This window comes from Anabas testudineus, chromosome 8, assembly GCF_900324465.2.
Source record: "Anabas testudineus chromosome 8, fAnaTes1.2, whole genome shotgun sequence".
Classification (NCBI taxonomy): Eukaryota; Metazoa; Chordata; class Actinopteri; order Anabantiformes; family Anabantidae; genus Anabas; species Anabas testudineus.
This window is the reverse complement of record NC_046617.1, coordinates 12,020,591-12,040,464: the sequence shown is the minus strand read 5'-3', so window position 1 is coordinate 12,040,464 and position 19,874 is coordinate 12,020,591. Positions and strand designations below refer to the sequence as shown.

The 19,874-nt window shown below is 40.1% G+C and overlaps 3 protein-coding genes across 7 annotated transcripts; 2 read left to right on the top strand and 1 right to left on the bottom strand.

Annotated features, from left to right (window-relative positions):
* The first annotated feature begins 733 nt into the window (after positions 1–733).
* On the top strand, positions 734–10,807 carry hgs (hepatocyte growth factor-regulated tyrosine kinase substrate). Of its 5 annotated transcripts, none has more exons than XM_026348054.1 (20): positions 734–898; positions 2,730–2,814; positions 2,943–3,018; positions 3,201–3,293; positions 4,244–4,367; positions 4,682–4,734; positions 4,935–5,003; positions 5,146–5,270; positions 5,963–6,074; positions 6,343–6,441; positions 6,552–6,647; positions 6,799–6,834; positions 6,947–7,111; positions 7,227–7,440; positions 7,537–7,709; positions 7,797–7,937; positions 8,430–8,613; positions 8,710–8,846; positions 8,941–9,123; positions 9,320–10,807. In XM_026348054.1, exons 1-20 carry the CDS (start codon positions 862–864, stop codon positions 9,419–9,421), a joined length of 2,304 nt encoding a protein of 767 aa, XP_026203839.1. In that variant the 5' UTR covers positions 734–861; the 3' UTR covers positions 9,422–10,807. The 5 variants fall into 5 exon arrangements, with proteins under 5 accessions (XP_026203839.1, XP_026203858.1, XP_026203874.1 ...); XM_026348073.1 differs by having other exon boundaries at positions 4,250–4,367; positions 9,320–9,456; XM_026348089.1 differs by having other exon boundaries at positions 5,990–6,074; positions 7,230–7,440; positions 9,320–9,456.
* A 47-nt stretch (positions 10,808–10,854) lies between these two features.
* Positions 10,855–12,049, bottom strand: zgc:103625 (methyltransferase-like 26 B). The gene is made up of 6 exons (XM_026361148.1): positions 11,850–12,049; positions 11,494–11,656; positions 11,341–11,400; positions 11,155–11,222; positions 10,977–11,055; positions 10,855–10,902 (listed from the first exon to the last, which is right to left on the bottom strand). The coding sequence occupies exons 1-6, from the start codon at positions 12,047–12,049 to the stop codon at positions 10,855–10,857; spliced, it is 618 nt and encodes a 205-aa protein (XP_026216933.1).
* Positions 12,050–13,175: 1,126 nt separating this feature from the next.
* Positions 13,176–15,901, top strand: mrpl12 (mitochondrial ribosomal protein L12). The gene is made up of 5 exons (XM_026360183.1): positions 13,176–13,369; positions 14,508–14,706; positions 14,801–14,866; positions 15,075–15,212; positions 15,334–15,901. Exons 1-5 carry the CDS (start codon positions 13,311–13,313, stop codon positions 15,448–15,450), a joined length of 579 nt encoding a protein of 192 aa, XP_026215968.1. The 5' UTR covers positions 13,176–13,310; the 3' UTR covers positions 15,451–15,901.
* Positions 15,902–19,874: the final 3,973 nt, after the last annotated feature.

Here is a 19,874-nt window from a genome sequence, read left to right as displayed (position 1 = left end):
GACCATAGTTGTGAAGTCATGCATGGCTCCATCATGTTGTCTTTTTGTGTGTGAAGCAGCAGTGGACAGAGTAACACAATGCCACTTTATGGAGCATTACAGCAACACAATAACAATGGGTATTAGTGTTCCAAGTGCCAGGTAGTGACTCATACATGACCTAAGCAGGCTTTTACCAACGTTACTAGAGAAATGCTGTGAATACAGTAAGACAGTCTGAACTATTTGAATGTACAAATGCAATGGGAAACATGGAGCGAGATGACTGAACTATTTACATTATAAATAATCGGTACAGTGTTTGGCTTTAAGTCGGTTAGAAAACATATTAACAATAAACAGATGTGGACATTTTACATTACAAAATATCATATGAATGTCATGCGAATGACAGTTATATCATTGTGACATGTGATTTCATCATCAAAATAATGTGTTATGGTACCTTATGTTTGGTGGCCAAAGAAAATGATGTAGCCCCTAATGATATGGAGTAAACCTGAGGTTGGGACAGTATAAAACCCCTGGACAGTGTTGATCAGTTAGTAATCTAGCCTTGTTAATTATCACAAAATTTCCCTATGGTATTTATTAGAAGTACAAGAAGTACTGAAGTAAAAATATTGGCTCTAAAACTGTGTTCCACCTTTGTTACTTCTCTCAACTTGTCGTTTCATGAATCGGTCGCTAGATGGAGAAAAACCTGCGCGTGTTGCAGATTCAGTGGCGGAAGTGGGAAGTAGGAGCTCCAGCTGTGCTCCGTGGACAGCAGAGAAGCTAACAGGCTAACGTAGTCGGTGAAAATATCCACCGTGACAAAACAAAACGCTCCGACAGCGACCGTGACACTTTGAATCTAACATGGGAAAAGGTGGAGGTACATTTGAGAGGCTTCTGGGTAAGTTATCAGCACATTTAGAAGTCGGTAGCTTATTAGCCAACTATGAGTCAAAGTGCGATGTTTCCAGCGTATTGTTTTGACAGACGCTGGGGCTGTGGCTCTCGGGCCGGCTAACGTTACAGTTAGCCTGCTAACAAACTCGCTGCTATTGTGTCGAGGCCCCAGACTGGGTCCCTAAATGTAGCTACTGTCTAAAGCTAAGTAGCGAATACGATCATATCCACCCGCTATTGGTATTCAAAGCTGCGTTGCCCTTGTTCTGTCTGTGTTGTTTTTGTGATGTTAGTCAAGCTAAACCTGTGAGATTAGCTAACGCTATAACACAAACGTTAGTTAGTTAGCTAACGTTAGTTAGTGATTGACACCAGCAACAATAATATTATCGTAACACGGATGACATGACATGGCAACTAAAACAGCAAACCACAGCATTATTATTTATGGCTGGCTGTGTTTTTAAGTTTTTTTAAAGTCAACAACAAGTTGTTTTATAGCTGCTAGACTAAAATAAACTAACATAGCTAAACTAGTTAGCTGTTAGCTACACTGTCTCCTCCAGAAGCTGCTGTGTTTAAATACAGTCCACAGAATTGACGATGGCAGGTTGTACCATAGCAGGTTGTATGCATAGTTTGTTTAATCACGTTGAAAATGAGTCTTGTATTTCCAATTGACACAGATTTCTCCAAAAGGGGATCAGTAAAGTATGCCAGTAGCCTACCTGGGGCCCCGGGCTAAGAAACAGTTGTCATCCCACAAACCACGAGTTTGTAGCACTTTCTACACATTGATGTGTTAATATGAACCGCAGACATTTGGTAACATGCTGCCTTAAGATTAAGTACAAAGCAAAAACCCTCCTTAAGGTCTTTGTGGTCTAAGTTGACTTTGTAACAATGCTACTTAGTATTTCCACATTTCTGAATATACAGTTAGTCAAATTAAGTGAAGTTGGAGCTTTGAAGGATCAGTGGACAGTTGGCTAACTCAGTAAAATCACATCTCGCACTACAATAAGGATCAGATGAGTAGTAAGTGATGTGTAATGAGACAATATTGTGGGAATATCTAGTCTCATAGTGTATTTAAAAAACAAAACAGCTCAGAAGATTGTTGGCTTCCCTCTCTTCCGCCTAGTAGAACCACACAGTTCCCGATGACACTTAAAATTTTGTTGTACAAGTTACAGTGACAATACTATCTATCTAGCTATCTTTACCACAAATGTTGTGTAACGTTTTGTGTCATCATTTGAAACCAAGAAAGAAAACACTTCTCAGAGAAGAAGCACCACTGCTTGAAAGCATGAAATCAACAGAATCCTTACATACTTCCCAATAAACCAGTAGACCTGTGCATAGCAGAAAAAGTCCCCCTTGATTGTGGGTTATGTGCTTGTATTTACACATTAACAGCCTACTAACTTTACCTGCTCTGTGATTAATGTTAATATGACATAAACATTAGTTAGTGGCACCTGCTCTGAGCTGCTGTTTGACATTTTAAGCAGCAATCAAGTAACCTACAGGCACAGTGGAGCACAGGGGGAAAAAATCCTCTACCTAATGGGTCATGAATGGCGCTGTTCTCTTGGGCAGATTAAAGAACTGAAGCACTTAAAACACTTACATAAAGCAAGTCTATATTCAGTGATTAAAATTAAAACTATTCTGTTTGACATGTTTGTGTACTGTAGCAAATATGCTGTGATAGATATCAGACAATATATATATATATATATATATATATATATATATATATATATATATATATATATATATATATATATATATATATATATATATGCAATAATTTGTTCTAATTGCAGATAAAGCCACAAGTCAGCTGCTGCTGGAGACTGACTGGGAATCCATTCTACAGATCTGTGATCTCATTCGACAAGGAGACACACAGTGAGTGATGCATTCATATTCAGCTGTCTAATTTGAGCTTTTGTTTTCAAATGCAGAAATCAATCAACTATACTTTGGCGACTTAAATTATAAGCATCCTATCAAGCAATAATTTTTTTTCCTTGCAGAGCTAAGTATGCTATTGGAGCCATTAAGAAGAAGCTGAATGACAAAAATCCACATGTGGCCCTGTATGCACTTGAGGTGAGATGTTGTTAATTATGACTCGTTTGCGGAAAAAAAGTTAAAATATGTAATCCGAAACTGTTTCAACTCGAAGTCTGTTGCTGTCTGTGTGTGGCATCACAGTTATGTGAAGAAAACTGCTTTGTAAAATGTCTATGACGTTTTCACGTAGTGAACAATAATGTGGCCTCACCCTTCAGGTCTTGGAGTCAGTGGTAAAGAACTGTGGCCAGACAGTCCATGATGAAGTGGCGAGTAAACAAACTATGGAGGAGCTGAAAGAGCTATTCAAGGTGACATTCATTTGATTCATATCTTGAGCTTAACACTTGGTTCTTTTTCATTTACAGAGACAGAAACGGCACAGCATAAAATCTGACCTTTAATTATAGTCAGTGCTACAAATTTATTTTGAAGCAAAAAAAAGTTTGACTCAAGCAGTTCTAACACATATAGATCTGATCTGTTTAATCTAATTATTAAATGTTTAATTGATCAGGTATTTCATCTTCTATAAATAAAAAATAAATTTAATCATGTTCACTTCCACATCTGAAAGCACAGAGGAACCGCTTCAAATATGTTTGAAACCCAGTCTTCCAAAACCAAAAACCAAGCCAAAACTCGGTATTCAGTTTACAATTATATGAAAAAGGGATAATTCAACAAACCTTTTTATTTAAGTTGAATGAAAGTGAATGTTTGGCACTTTTAGGTTAATAACCTGACTGAAACTGTTTCATTTGTCATCAGGTCATCGTTGTCTATGTAGTTACATATGATCCTCTAGCCATCTTTGTGTAAATACATAGTGTTAAGTTTGGATATAATAATACTTTTAACCTCTTATACTTACATATAACCATTTTGGCTGAAAGCATTTTTACCTTTCCCTGTCTTCTAACTCCAGAACTAATCTGGTTGTATTACAGTATGAGTTAGCAATATTTGATTGGCTCATTCCTGCACCATGTGACACAGGAACAGTCCATGTTAGTTTCCACTTCCTGATGATGTCATTGTCTTGTGACAGGAGGATTTTTTTTCTTCAGATCAAACAGGGGAGTTCCCCCCCCTCAAATCTCGTCATCAGGCACAACTTGTAGAGTTCAGTTTGCTCAGTTGCACCAATGTTTTGTCACAGCACAGAGGAAGATAAAAACAGGGATGGTTTAAAGATGTGAAGAGACTTTTTTTTTGTTTTGTTTGTTTTTTTAACTGTGGTTTGCGCTTTTTCCACTAGAAACAGACGGAACCAAATGTCAGAAACAAGATCCTTTACCTGATCCAGGCCTGGGCTCATGCATTCCGCAATGAGCCCAAATACAAAGTGGTTCAAGACACTTACCAAATAATGAAAGTAGAAGGTACGTTCACAAAATCACAGGAGCTGTGTTTTATTTTTTAATAAATACATTTTCTTTTGAAAGAAACCTCAGCGTCTCATTAAATCAGTAATCAAATTAAATTCTTTAAATTAATTAATGTATTTTTAATTAATGTATTTAATTAATTTCAATCTGTTTACCTTGGTCTGGGTCATGTTAAATGTTATAATGTTTATATGTTACTAGGAGTTTTTGTAATACATAATGGGAAGTAAGAATGTAATACAATCTCAATAAATACATGTATTTAATAGCTTGTGTGCTAAACAAATGTTTGTATTTCTATTTCTCAGGTCATGTGTTTCCTGAGTTCAAGGAGAGCGATGCCATGTTTGCCGCTGAGAGAGTGAGATATTTTGTTTTGCCTGATTTACTAAAGTAGAGCTTAGTTTTACGTGTGTTATCAGAATCAGCTTGAGTTGTATGGTAAATGCACACCACATAATTAGATGCTGGTGTCACCATTAGACTTCTTTACTGAGTAGTAATTAGTTTCAGTGATTTTTATTGTGTCATATCATATGATTTGATGTGTGCTTTGTCTAGGCCCCAGACTGGGTTGATGCTGAGGAGTGCCACCGGTGCAGAGTCCAGTTTGGAGTCATGACAAGAAAAGTAGGTTGAGCTTTCTTGAAACTAGGGCACTTTTTAGTTTTATGGTTTCCTTCCTGTGTGTGTGTGTGTGTAGAGTCTGTAGAGTCTGTGTGTGTAGAGTCTGAGTACTGTATGTGAACACGTGATCTTCTTGTTTTTCCAGCACCACTGTCGAGCCTGTGGACAGATTTTCTGCGGCAAGTGTTCGTCAAAGTACTCCACCATTCCGAAGTTTGGCATTGAAAAGGAAGTGCGTGTGTGTGAGCCCTGCTTTGAGCTGCTAAACAAGTGAGTCCAGTGAAGAGTGTGAATTGTGTTGGCTCAGAAGAGTACCACCGTATCTGTCCCAAAGTAGTGTAGAATTTTAGCAAATTTGGTACACAATATATGGGAACCTGAAGTAAATGCTTCTTATGGAGTGTTTATATGCAATATACATATCTATAAATCAACATTACTTAGGAACACTACTGTGGGCAGTGTTCTAAATTTTGATGATGTAGTTTAAATGGAGCTATAATACAAATGTCAGTTTCTACAGGTTGTTGGTAGAAGGGCTAACATTCACTGCATTTGTTTGTTTTTGGATTAGTTTGTATGTTTAAATGCAGATCCAAATTTGGCTTTAGATTTAAAACTTTAAGCAACCATTTAGATTGGGGGGGAGGGGGTCCTTCAGGGCCACTGTCTTGTTTTCCAACCATCCTCTCACTTACAGCTTCTGACTGGCTGAATACTGTTGAGCCAGGTAATAAGCAGTGGGTAGGGCAGGAATAGTTGGAAAACACACAGGACAGTGGCCCTCAAGGACCAGGATTGGTCATTCCTGATTTAGAGGATCTTGCAGAGTTGACAGATGTGCACTTTATGGACGTTTTATTATATTGTTCTGTTTTTTGTCATTCTTGATGTTTCAGAAAGCATGTTCTCCTTCTCATTTACAAAGTTGTCTGTTTTCCCTGATCCCTCTACCTCACCAGCCACCCCTCCCTTTCTCCTCCACTTAGGAAAGCTGAGGGGAAAGCCCCCTCAACAGGGTCTGCTGAATTGCCTCCTGAGTACCTGACCAGCCCACTGTCCCAGCAGTCACAGGTAATTGTTCAGAAACTATAGGTAGGTAAATGAGATAGCTGAAGTGATTCATTTCCAATTCATTTATTAGCTGTAATTGAAATAAATATGTAGAAGAGAGACAAATATATAAAATCTTCCTCAAATGAAAACTATGCTTTTGCCCTGGCCCTGCTCTGTATTAGAAGTTTAGCATTTTTTTCAAATTGTGGTTTTGTTTTCTTGGTTTCCTTTTCCTACTGTTTTTCCTGTTTGCATTCAAGCTTACATTGCTATTCTCACTCACAAGATGCCTCCCAAGAGAGATGAGGCAGCACTGCAGGAGGAGGAGGAGCTGCAGCTGGCCATTGCCCTTTCCCAAAGTGAGGCTGAGGAGAAAGAGCGGATGGTGGGTTACAGAGCTCATTATAATTTTTTTAAATATTTTTATAGGTTGTTTATAGAGAAGTCTAACTAACAGCTGTAGTTTTTCAGCTAATAGCAGTATGTTTATTGCAGAGGCAGAAGAACTCGTATCCAGTGTATCCCAAGGCTGATCCTACCCCGGTGACTTCCTCAGCACCACCAGTCAGCACTCTCTACACTTCCCCTGTGGTAAGAGTTTTCTTTGGCAAAATTAATTATTTACACAGCCCAACATGCTTAAATCATTCAGACAACATGAAATGGATTTAATTTTATTTCACAAATAATTTTAATTTCTTCTGTTACTGACTAATAAATATGTTATGTTTGTTCTCTATAGAATTCCTCTGCTCCTTCAGCTGAAGATGACCCTGAGGTACTTTGTTTTTTTTTTAAATTATTATGTTTTTACTCTTTCCTCTATATTATTGGCAATTAATGGAAATGCTGCATCACACTCAGAATACTCATATGTCCCCATTTTCCAGCTGGCCCGTTATCTCAACAGAACATACTGGGAGAAGAAACAGGAGGAGGCTCGCAAAAGTCCCACCCCATCAGCCCCTGCCCCTGTTCCCCTGGCTGAGTCTCTTCCAGCGATTAATCAGCCTGTTGAAAGTCATGTTCCTGTCCAACCAGTCAGCATAGTGGAGGTGTGTTGAAACCTTGTGCTTAAAGTAAATCGATAGATAAGATGAAGATTTTCTATTTCTAGTTGGACCTGAACCACAAGTGACTCTCTTGATTCTGTGTCATTCCCATCTTCAGCAGCAGTACCAGAATGGTGAATCAGAGGAGAACCATGAACAGTTTCTGAAGGCTCTGCAAAATGCAGTCACCACTTTCCTTAACCGCATGAAGAGCAACCACATGCGTGGCCGCAGCATCACCAATGACAGTGCTGTGCTTTCCCTCTTCCAATCCATCAATAACATGCATCCACAGCTGTTGGACATTCTCAACCAGCTCGATGAGAAGCGATGTGAGTGTTAACTGTTCCAGTGTACGTGGGACATATGTCTGTCAAAAATCTGTCTGTCTCTGTATCCAACTATCATGCTGTGTATTTTGTTGGAAGTGTACTATGAAGGACTGCAGGACAAATTGGCTCAGGTGCGTGATGCTCGAGCAGCTCTGAATGCTCTCCGTGATGAACACAGAGAGAAGCTGCGCCGTGCTGCAGAAGAAGCAGAGAGGCAGAGACAGATCCAGTTGGCACAAAAACTGGAGATCATGAGGCAGAAGAAACAGGTAATCAAATGAGGCTCTCCAATTAAAATGCAACTGTTGATTCATATCTATTACAGTGCTCGTGAGTATTTGTCTTTTGAACTGCAGGAATACCTGGAGATGCAAAGACAGCTGGCCATTCAGCGCCTCCAGGAGCAGGAGAAGGAGAGGCAGATGCGCCTGGAGCAGCAGAAGCACACAATCCAGATGAGAGCTCAGATGCCTGCATTCTCTCTGCCCTATGCCCAGGTATAGCTGTCAAGCTAAAATAATCCCAACAACACTAGTTTGTGAATTCCCTCGATAAAATATCACGAGTTCCCTCTCTGCACAGCACTAAAATATGTTAATAGGTAATGCATAAAAACAGTTTAACTAGTGAAACCAGATGTTCGGATCTCAAGCAGCAGCAGTCCCAGTCTCATTTGAGGTCTGTGAAACCTTTGGCCAGATGTCACTGTTTTTTCATTCCCGTCACAACTGAAACCTGGATAGGTGATTGATTGAGAGAGTAGCACATTGGTAAACTCACTTAGTGCCATATAAAGCTGAAGAAACTTGGGCTATGCGATTCAGAATCACTGCAGTATAGGAATAACTATGTGCTTTGTGATTTCAGTCAGCAGTGAATTTCTTTTACTAATGTTGCCAGTTAAATAAAATTAAAATCAGACTCCACATTATGTCTTCATGAAGTCATCTGGAATAAATGTTGTTCAATAAATGCGTGCTGTTACACAGATGCAGTCTTTGCCTCCTAACGTGGCCGGAGGTGTGGTGTATCAGCCTGGTGCACCACCCAGCTACCCAGGCACCTTTAGCCCTGCTGGTTCTGTGGAGGGTTCACCTATGCATAACATCTATATGAGCCAACCAGGTCAGACTGCACCAGCACAGTACCAGGCCATGCCTGGCACTGCTACAGGTGAGGTCAACAAGAGGAAGATGTCTAGTAGTCGTTACATTCAGTCATGAAAACACTGTGCTCCTCCTTGTCACTGACTTTGTTCTTTTTCTCTAGATCCCAATATGGTTAATGCTTACATGTACCAGGCTGCAGGCACGAATGGGCAACCTGCAGCTCCGCCCGGTCAGGCCCCACCTACTACTAGTCCACCCTACTCTAACTATCAGCCCACACCCACACAAGGCTACCAGGTCTGATTGACGCCTTCAGTTTCTGATCACTATAGTGTCTGATTGTTTGATTATAAAGAACTGTCCCGGTAACATTTGCCACTGTTCTGTGCAGAATGTGGTCTCTCAGGCGCAGAGTATGCCTCCAATGTCCCAGGCTGCCCCCAGTAATGGTATGACTTACATGGGCTACCAACCATATAACATGCAGAACATGATTTCAGCATTGCCAGGACAGGACCCCAATATGCCCCCCCAACAGCCGTACATGCCAGGCCAGCAGCCGATGTACCAGCAGGTGAGTTATTATTATGTCTTCCTGTACGTATCCAACATACTGTGGTAAAATTAGATAAGTTGTATGCCAGCCTAATACTTTGCTAATCACTGATCATTAACTTTATGGCAACTAACAATTTTTACTTTCATCTGCACCATGTTATTTCAATCCTCACTAAGGATACTATTTGGCTTGCTCATTTCCTTGTTGCTAGGTGGCTCCCCCTGGTGCCCCACAGCAGCAGCAACAGCCACAGCAGCAGGCCCCTCAGGCTGTGCCGGGTAGCGCAGAGGCACAGCTCATTTCCTTTGACTGAAAGCTGTCAGCTGCAGGGTTTAACACACTACACCCTCTCTCTTCATTTGGTCCCCCATCCCCACCCTTTGGACTCTGATGCCCTCTACAAACACACATGCCTCCCTCTTACCTTCCACCTTGCTGTGATGTTGTGGCAATGTGAAATATTGTGATGATGTTGCAGAACTGTTGCTCTCCTTGCCTCTCCCCCAGCAAAATATGGGAATGCGGGGTGAAGCTGTGCGAGAGCACACCATAACTAAGACCCTTCAAGCCTCTTTCTCCCTCTTTCCAGCCGATATGTATCTAGTATTTCCTTAATTAAATGAAGAACTCAGAAATAGTCAGTGGTATTAAAGTTAAAAAGAATAAAAGAATATGATAGTAATCAGGAGGGAAGAAGACATAACCATCCTTTATCTCATATTTTTCTAAAGCGAAATTTGCATGTTCAATTTTAATTATTTTCTGGAATGTAAGTGAATTATTTCAATATAACAGTTTGAGAAGTGATCGAGAGACATCTGTTCGTGCTGTTTAAGAGGTCGTGGGTGTATGGATAAAGAATAATGTCTTGGGAGAGAAAGCACAGTCAAAATCCTGTAACTAATGTCGCCAAGTCACATCAGGTCCACAGTTTGACATTCCAGTCGTAGTTTTTGGTTCCATCCCTTTTCCCACAGACTAGAGTCATGTTTTGGCATTTATTTGTTATGCAATATTTTGATTATTGAGTGTCCTTAATGTAGTTTCTGAGATAACATAAAACATGTGGCAGGGATTGTACATTCTGGGAAGAGTTTTAGATTATTAGTTGGGTGGTTGTGGAATCTTCACTAAACATACCTTCATAGATTAAAACATGACACAACTTCAGTAGTAATCATAACATATACACGCTAACACAGTCTAGCAACTCTAATAGCATCCTGAACTCCTTTTAAGACTGACATGCGTTGCCAAACATAAAGTACCATAACAAGACTGAAAGAAGCATATGACCTTAACTTACTGCAAAAAGTCACATGTGCATTTGCTTGTAATCTGTCACAGGAGGACATCTACATATTAAGTACAGGTGGGCAGTCTTTTCTTAAGTGTACTTGGCTTTCCAGAAATGTGGAAATGCTTGCAGAACGAACAGGATGTACTGCATGTATGTATTACACTCAGTCAGTAATTTCTGTAAACTTTCAGTTGCCATCTGTGAAGTTCTTTATTCCATCATACTGATCTGTCTGACTTTAAAGTAATTTTAAAAATATATTTAATAAATATCTGGTTCTTATTGTCAATGTGCTTTATTTTTTTCCTGTATCCTTCTACAGAGGTTGAGAAGACTAAGGTCTGTGATTTGACAGCCTTTATTTGTGGAAATAAAGTATTCCATATTAACTGGGCTATGGAAAATACAAATGAGTTTGTTTTTCTCCTTTGTGTAGTTGGACTTCTTTAAAGTTTTCTGAAGATCAGGCATCTATAGTATTCCTCCATCTCAATCTGGAAGTGAAACAAAAGCATTATAGGTAAATAATCATTAGTACAAATCATCTCATTAACTGTATGTGACTCACCATCCTCTCCATACGCATCCCGTTACCATAGGCCAGTTGCCTCAGCACATCGATGTCTGGAAGGCCCCAGTCTGGATTCCTGTATCACAACATTAGACAAGTGACTCTATTAAGATCCTACCAGCTGATCTGCAGCAGATGTATTCTGTTCTCATAGCACTTCACTGAAAATGCTCACATTTTTCGAAGCTCTGCATCCAGTTGTTCATTACAACTTGGCGTAATGGTGCCATTAATGGCATATACCTGGAACATATTTTACATGGAAAGGTGTCTTCTTTTAAAGCATGTTGAGCTATGATTTTGCAAGTCACATTTACATGAGGAAATTTCTATATGCACAATAAAATGTGAAACCACATACCCCGTATATTATCAAAAGGCCATTTTGTCTGAGGAGCTGACCTGCTCCACTGAAAACACCCTTAGAAAATTAGGAACAAAAGAAAAGGACTAAAGAGTAAGCTTATTTCTCAAATACAAATTTCTTCAACTGTTATTAGATGACCAAGTGTACCTTTGCTGTTTTGAAAGAGCTGTAGTGCAGTAAGTTAATTGCAACAATAACGTCACATGAGTTACGAGAAAGGCCGGCCCATTTCTCCCACAGTTCACTGGCATCCAGGTGGACAGGTTGCAGCACTGTCTTTGCATTGGTTGCAGCAATGTATGCCTTGATGCTGTAAACAAGTCATGCATATGCAATGTTATTTTTTCTCTCCACTCACCAGTGAGACTGGTGTCTAATACACAAATGACAGTATCACTATTCTAGGACCCTCTTCTGATTAGGAACACTGAGAGATTGTTGAATGTATCTGATTCACACAAAACAGAGTAACCACTGGCAAATAGTGTCTGTAAGACACAAACCTGTCCAGAGACTCTTCTTTGATGTCTGATGGCTGCCAGGTGACAAAGGGCATCTTCTGGGCAAATCGTATGACATGTTGCCCCGTTCCAGAGCCCAGTTCTAAGGCAAACAGATGCCTGTGGGACTGGTCCTGCAACACATCTTCAAGCACGGCACATAGACCCTCCCAGTTCCTCTCGGCTTGGGGAGAAAGCAGCATGGTCTGAGGAAGAGAAGCGGAAAAACATGTCATCCTCTCACATTGTGCTGCCTGCTGTGCATTTATTTTTCTCTTTCACAGGATGTCTCTTACCTTCACTTGTGCAGGTTGACAGAGTCCAGTGGGGAAATGGCATATTGGTGGAAGATGGATGAAGTGGGTGACTGTAACAGCAGATGGGTGCAGAGATTACCTGTTAATAGGATTCCATATGTGCTCCTCCCCAGTGTCAAACACTGGCAAGAAGCAGATAGTACACTCAACCAGTCAAAACAGAGAGACAGACAGAGAGAGATCATGTCAGATACTACATTTGAATTTTACAGTATTTTCATACCATAATGTGTGCTATCATAACACATAGAACCATTTAAGTGAGGGCCCAAAGTGACTGAGCAATAAAGTGTCAGAAGCTGGTATGGAGAAGGGATTGGTGGACAAACAAAAGCATGACAGTATATAAATCTATATTACAAATTTTATAGACATTTAAAACTTGAGTGGTTAAAGGGGGATTTCATAAAACATAATTATTTGGTATGACAGATATATTGTTTCCCAAGAAGATTAGATGCATTAGAATGCATGAGTATATCATTATCAAAATAGAATGTCCTTTTTGTGCAAAGCTTGTTTTCTCAAAAAGTCATGACAAGCTCTCTTTTGCAGAGGCGGATCAACGTGTAATAGTTCTGTAGGTCACCATAATTACAGTTTCGTCAGAGATAAAAGGCTATATGGATAAAACTATATGGAAAACAATAAATAAACAAATAACTGCATGATAAAATTAAAAATAATAACGAGTTGTTGATCTTAAACATAGATGCTTTAATATTAACAAAACAAAAATACATTTTACTGCAAACTTTTTTTACTTATATCATACTATTGGTGAATCTTCATCTTCATCTTTAAATTCAATTCAAATTTATTTTATTTATATGGCGCCAAATCACAACAGATATCATCTCAAGGCACTCTAGTGTTTACATTTTAATCCTTAATTTTATTTATTTTTTGTCCTATGTAGCTTCCACCACTACTATCCTCCCTTCCCATATGACAGATTTATTTTTTATGTCCTTTATGGGCACCCGTAGGGTTTGTAACAGTTCACGCAGTGTATTGTGGGTAGGTCAGGAGTCGAGAGGACTCCATGTGCTTTTGAGGCAGAGCGGCAGGAAGGAGACCTGGCTGTGATAAACGGGCTTTGTCTTTTATAGGGACACCGGGATAAACCGCGTTAGTTAACATTAGCATGTACTGCACCAGACGCTGCCTCTGGACCGCGCTGCGGGCTGCAGCGACCACACACCGGTGAGTAATGTCGGCGAGCAGCGGACAGTCAGGCACGTAACGTCGGAGCAGCGGTGTCGGTGCATCACTGTCGGATCGTCTGCTTCGTCAAGGGCAGACACACAGACGGTGGCTAATGCCGGTGTTTTTCTAAACAGACATACCGTCAACTCCGTAGCTCGTCCAAATACTGAAGGTCTGTTTAGTCTGCAGTTAGTCGAGTCGTGTTTTAAGCCTTTGTTTCAAGAAGGTGAGCTAACGCTAGCTTGGTAACTTTAGCCGGCAGGTAATGTAGCTACTACTGTGATTTAATAGACTTTAACTCGTTGATTCTTGTGCACACTGAATTAGTTTAAAGAAACTCTTATTCCGGTTTTTAACTCGGGTTGTAAATACCTCATGCACCAGTTAATTCATGCTTTGTGTCGTTAAGCAGTTTTCCCTCTTATACCCAAGGTCAGACTGATGAAACTTGAAATTTATGTATTTGCTGGTCAGATAACCATCAGATGAACGTAGAATAGCAGTGTACAGATGAACAGTGAGTTGTGGCCACTAATATGAACAAGGTTTGAAGGTTAAGGTTAGCATACTGCCTGAACTGATAGCAATGGCTGCTCACTGTACAACACTGGTACATCATTGAATGCAACACAGCTGCCAGGCACAATTTCCCCTAGGCGACCAATAAAGTATCATTAGCAATATTATTATTATTATTATTATTATTATTATTATTATTATTATTTACCCAGAGGAAATTCATGTAGGCTGACTGGTCGATTCAAACTGAGGTCCTTCTAGTTGCTAACCACACCACAGTTCAGCCCCTATGTATGTATATGCATCACTTAAATAGACTTTGTAGTTCTTGTCTGGCATGTCTGCCAGTGGAGATGAGGATTGAAACCCTGAACCCCAAATCCAGCTACCAACAAACTAACTAAATGGTAATGCTAGTTATAGTAAGAATTAAATTAAGTGGTGGAGTAAAATATGATCAGTGATTTAAATCAGTAAAGGCACATTGTGACATAAGATGTCAGATGTAGCAGAATCTACACTCTGTGTAAAACTGTTTATATGAGGGTTTGTGTCCTGGCCTACGAGGACCAGTGTTAATTACCAAACACAGTCAATTAACTGTTCCATTTTCCAGGCAACAGCTCCAGCGGCAGACACCGTCCTTGTGCGCGCTTAGACTTATTACGACAAGTCCACCTGCACACACGGATGTCATTGCAACCCCTCCATTGGATGGCGCACCTAAACAGTATTCCCCCAAAATCCAACAGCTCGTCAATGACATATCCAGCCTAACTCTGTTAGAGGTGTCAGACCTCAATGAGCTCCTCAAGGTTTGTGGAATTAAAAAAAAAAAAACCAGCACACACTGTGACAGATCCATCTGTGTTATCATGTTGAGTGATTGTCTTTGTTTGTGGTTTTTAGAAAACTCTGAACATTCAGAGTGTTGGAATGATGCCAATGGCTGCATCAGCTGTACCTGCAGCTCAGGTGAATATATTTCACAGTTTTTATTTTTATTTTTTTAAGAAAAGAGTCAAGAAAATGGGCAGTGCAAGGTGTAACTTAAACACCTTTAAGTGTAACCCCATCTGCTACAACACGTAATTTTCATACCCCGAAGTATCCTATTTAATAGTTGTAGACAAAACCTTCTAACACATTTGCATTCATTTATTTTTCTACTGTGTGAAATTAGGCCGCAGAAGAGGAGGAGGCACCAATCAAAAAAGAGAAGACTCACTTCACAGTAAAATTGACAGAATTGAAGGCTGCTGAAAAAGTAAAACTCATAAAGGAAGTGAAGAACTGCATGCAGGGCTTGAATCTGGTGCAGGTAAGTCTCATCATTAGAGTGCAGAAAAAAAGGCAAATGCTGAGTATCTATACCAGTTATTGCCCCACAAAAAGCTGCTGCTGTAATAACTTATTTATTTTCTCTGTCCATCTTACATCAGGCTAAGAAACTAGTGGAGTCTCTTCCTCAAGAAATCCGGGCCAATGTATCCAAAGAAGAGGCAGAGCAACTTAAAGCAGCCCTGGAGGCAGCAGGTGGCACTGTGGTTTTAGAGTAGATCTCTATGCCCACCTGTTCTCCACCAGTCTGCTGCTCATGCACTTCGTCTACTGTTTCTATTTGTTTTTTTACATGGCATAGAAGAGAGGATCCCAGGAGAAAAGAAAACAAAGAAATGCCTTCTGACGTTAATCCTGTCTGTTAACATTATCAGGTGGAGTGGCACAACTCAGACTGAACTTTCCAGGCACACAGCCTGAACAAATGGCCGCCCCGTTGTTTGCTCGTCTGTTGGTTTGTCTGATACGTAGCAAACAAGCTACAGGAATATAGACCTAGATGCCAAGTATTTGGTCATCGTGTGTATGTTAAACTTTTCACAGAAGCAACGATCATGATTGCCATTCCCTGTGTGGAAGAGCACCAGATGCTGGGTCCAGTTGAGGGGAATGTAGGGTTAATTTGCTCATAGAAATGTTAATATTAAAGTTCATCTATCCATAATTTCACTCTTGTGTTCTTATATTGATCTTGGGCTTTTTTAACGCAATTTAAATTTGAAATTTTTGCAGATTGTAACTGGATTCTATGTGGGAAAAGTGATTAGTAGTAGTAACAGTAACAATGATAGTAATTATAACAGTATCAATGGTAGTAGTAGTAGTAGTAGTAGTAGTAGTAGTAGTAGTAGTAGTAGTAGTAGTAGTAAAATAATAGTATCACTGTTGACCACTAGATGGCATAACATAACTTTTTATTACCTGAGACTGCATGAGAGTGGAACTACATTTTGTTCCTGTTTAAACATATAACATAAGTTAATTTAATTTTGACATGAACAGAGAAACGAGTCGTCCTGAGAGAGGGAAAACTCAGTTTTATCTAATTTCTTTAATTTATGCTTTATTTAAAAGACCCTAAAATAGACAGTTTTAGGTAGTTCAAATAACTATTTGGTAAACGGGATGGCTCCTGTTTGCATCTGTTGGGTAAGCCATCCTTGCTCAGGCAAAGCAGGTATTTTCAAATGTTGCAGTTCCAGAGAAGTAAAGATGAATCTGAATGAGCTATTTATTGACACAGAAGACCTTAAAGTCCTGTTTGGTTTCAACTTTTTGCTGCAGCACCTTTAACAGTAGGCTGTAGGCTAAATACTTAATAGGTCCACACAGATGCACATACGTTAGCACGTAGATCAGAAATTCACCTAAAACCCATAGCATAGATTCAGAATAAATCCAGGGCTCACTTCAAAACACATTCTTCCACCCACATACTGAACAATACAACTACATTCAATGACAAGGCAACGTTTGATTATAAAATCAAACAGGAAATAGGTGTTGTATCTATAAATTACTGTATTATTGTGTTGATTACCTAGCAGCAGCAACACTTTTGCATTCAAAGTTATTCTCATTTTGAGGCTATATTGCAGGTTGCAGCTGAGATAGTGTTGGATGGCAAATAGAAAAGAGTGAGGAGGAGATTACCTATAGCGAGGCTCTCAGACTGAATTGAAATCATCGAGCGATATGTGTCCAACTCTCTCAAGAGACTGACAACTGACACCAGAGGATTTTATTTCAAACTGATAGTAAATTACTTTTATTTTTCAGATGCAGTGCAAAACACACTCTATTTAAAAAAAGAAAAGAAAAAGGATATCTTGTAATCAATTGTTTTATTAGTGTGTTATTGTATTATTCAGTGGAAAAGGCCTTTTATTGTGACCAGAATCAACCATATTCTCTGATATAACGTCAAAGTGTGGCACACAGCTGCCTGTAAAACTTTGTGAAGTGCAAATCATTCAATTTCCCCCTTAGTTAACAAACTCTGTGCGATTCGGTCCTGGTGAGAGTTGCAGAAAATTGTCCTGGGGAATGATGCACTGCAAAAGGACACTTCCCGCTGTGTTGGTGATGATAGTTTCATGGTTGCTCTGGGGTGATGAGACTTGTATCACTGGAAGAAGTCAGCAGCACGTTAATTTAACCTTGACAAAAATAACAGACAACAAAAATCCAACTACATGTCAAACTAGATGCAACCTGACAGGAAATGGAGTAGGAGGCTACTAAACGTATCACAGATGATCAAATTCCTTGTTTGCATGACAGACTAAAGCTCGGACTATAAAACACCAGCAATAATATAACTGTCCACTATTTATGTCAAATAACAGTATGTGACATACTCAGTTCCTGCAGCAGTGAGTGTTTGCTCATGTCTTGCCTTTGCTCTGACTCACAGTTTTCTGTCATCTGTCATGAGGCCCCTTTCTCATGGTCCTCCTCTGGGTCAGTATATGCAGTGTCAGTGTCTGGCTGTCATGTAGTATCTCTCCTGCAACCTAAAAAGAACAGATTTACATTTGTAGACTGTTGAGCGGGACATGCAGTATGGTTTTGACCTCTCGTGGGGCCTCAAGGCTGACTGTTAAAAACGATGGCTGCATCTATTCTTGACAAATACAGTGAGGGAAAAAATTATTTGAACCCCAGCTGATTTTGTAAGTTTGCCCACTAACAAAGAAATGATCAGGCTATAATTTCAATGGTAGGTTTATTTGAACAGTGAGACACAACAATGACAAAAAAAATCCAGAAAAATGCGTTTCAAAAAGAGTTATAAATTAATTTGCATTTCCATGAAGGAAATAAGTATTTGATCCCCTATCCGTCAGCAAGATCTCTAGCTCCCAGGTGGATCTTATACAGGTGACGAGCTGACATTGGCAGCCCTCTCAGCTCGTTACCTGTATAAAAGAGACCTGTCCACAGAAGCAATCAATCAATCCAGATTCCAAACTCTTCACCATGGCCAAGACCAAAGAGCTTTCCAAGGATGTCAGGGACAAGATTGTGGACCTACACAAGGCTGGAATGGGCTACAAGACCATCGCCAAGCAGCTGGGTGAGAAGGTGACAACAGTTGGTGCAATTATTCGCAAATGGAAGAAACATAAATTAACTGCCAATCTCCCTTGGTCTGGAGCTCCATGCAAGATCTCACCTCGTGGAGTTTCAATGATAATGAGAACGGTGAGGAATCAGCCAAGAACCACTCGGGAGGAACTTGTCAATGACCTCAAGGCAGCTGGGACCATAGTCACCAAAAAAACAGTTGGTAACACACTACGCCGTGAAGGACTGAAATCCTGCTGTGCCCGCAAGGTCCCCCTGCTCAAGAAAGCCCATCTACAGGCCCGTTTGAAGTTTGCCACTGAACATCTGACTGATTCAGAGGAAGACTGGGTGAAAGTGTTGTGGTCAGATAAGACCAAAATCGAGCTCTTTGGCATCAACTCAACTCGCTGTGTTTGGAGGAGGAGGAAGGCTGCCTATGACTCCAAAAACACCATCCCCACTGTCAAATATGGAGGTGGAAACATTATGCTTTGGGGGTGTTTTTCTGCCAAGGGGACAGGACAATTGCACCGCATCAAAGGGAGGATGGATGGGGCCATGTACCGTCAAATGTTGGGTGAGAACCTCCTTCCCTCAGTCAGGGCATTGAAAAGGGTCGTGGTTGGGTACTCCAGCATGACAATGATCCAAAACACACGGCTAAGGCAACAAATCACTGGCTCAAGAAGAAGCATATTAAGGTCATGGAGTGGCCTAGTCAGTCTCCAGACCTTAATCCCATAGAAAATCCGTGGAGGGAGCTGAAGGTTCGAGTTGCCAAACATTGGAGAGGATCTGCAAAGAGGAGTGGGCCAAAATCCCCCCTGAGATGTGTGCAAACCTTGTGGCCAACTACAAGAAACGGCTGACCTCTGTGATTGCCAACAAAGGTTTTGCCACCAAGTACTAAAGCACGTTTTTCGAAGGGATCAAATACTTCTTTCCTTCGTGGAAATGCAAATTAATTTATAACTCTTTTTGAAACGCATTTTTCTGGATTTTTTTTGTCATTGTTGTGTCTCACTGTTCAAATACACCTACCATTGAAATTATAGACTGATCATTTCTTTGTTAGTGGGCAAACTTACAAAATCAGCTGGGGTTCAAATAATTTTTTCCCTCACTGTATCACTTTGAACTTCATGACCTTTGTGATTTTATGATGCGGCCACACAACACTCACTAAACTACAGCAGTCAAGCTGACTTATTCTTTTCATATCCTTCATTTGCACCTTTCTCACACAAACCAGCAGGATTCCTTTTTTTTGGCACAAACACAGGATATGTACCAAAGCTTATTGGTATTTCGGTGGTTTGTCCTCCAGCACAGCTGCCTTATTAACAAGATCACTGGATTTAATTGAGGTAAAGGATGAAGCTAATCAATTTTACATTTAATTACCAAAGTAGCAGTGGAAAATGGTCCACAAAGGCCTCATCAGTGTGTCTGGGGTGTTTTTCAGATGCCTCTGGATTGCATTGTGGAAAATGTTAATACAATTATATATTTTTAAGGTTTATTATCGTCTCTTTTCCTGATGATATTGACCTTCGGAATAGCTTGCTGT

Coding starts and splice junctions, on each gene's coding strand:
- hgs (XM_026348054.1), top strand. CDS start 862: ATGGGAAAAGGTGGAGGTACATTTGAGAGGCTTCTGG. Junction 6,075..6,342: donor CACTGTCCCAGCAGTCACAG/GTAATTGTTCAG, acceptor CTCACTCACAAG/ATGCCTCCCAAGAGAGATGA. Junction 7,441..7,536: donor CCAGCTCGATGAGAAGCGAT/GTGAGTGTTAAC, acceptor TTTTGTTGGAAG/TGTACTATGAAGGACTGCAG.
- zgc:103625 (XM_026361148.1), bottom strand. CDS start 12,049: ATGCTGCTTTCTCCCCAAGCCGAGAGGAACTGGGAGGGTCTATGTGCC. Junction 11,657..11,849: donor AAAGAAGAGTCTCTGGACAG/GTTTGTGTCTTA, acceptor ACTTGTTTACAG/CATCAAGGCATACATTGCTG. Junction 10,903..10,976: donor GGATGCGTATGGAGAGGATG/GTGAGTCACATA, acceptor TTTCACTTCCAG/ATTGAGATGGAGGAATACTA.
- mrpl12 (XM_026360183.1), top strand. CDS start 13,311: ATGTACTGCACCAGACGCTGCCTCTGGACCGCGCTGCGGGCTGCAGCG. Junction 14,707..14,800: donor ACCTCAATGAGCTCCTCAAG/GTTTGTGGAATT, acceptor TGTGGTTTTTAG/AAAACTCTGAACATTCAGAG. Junction 15,213..15,333: donor AGGGCTTGAATCTGGTGCAG/GTAAGTCTCATC, acceptor ATCTTACATCAG/GCTAAGAAACTAGTGGAGTC.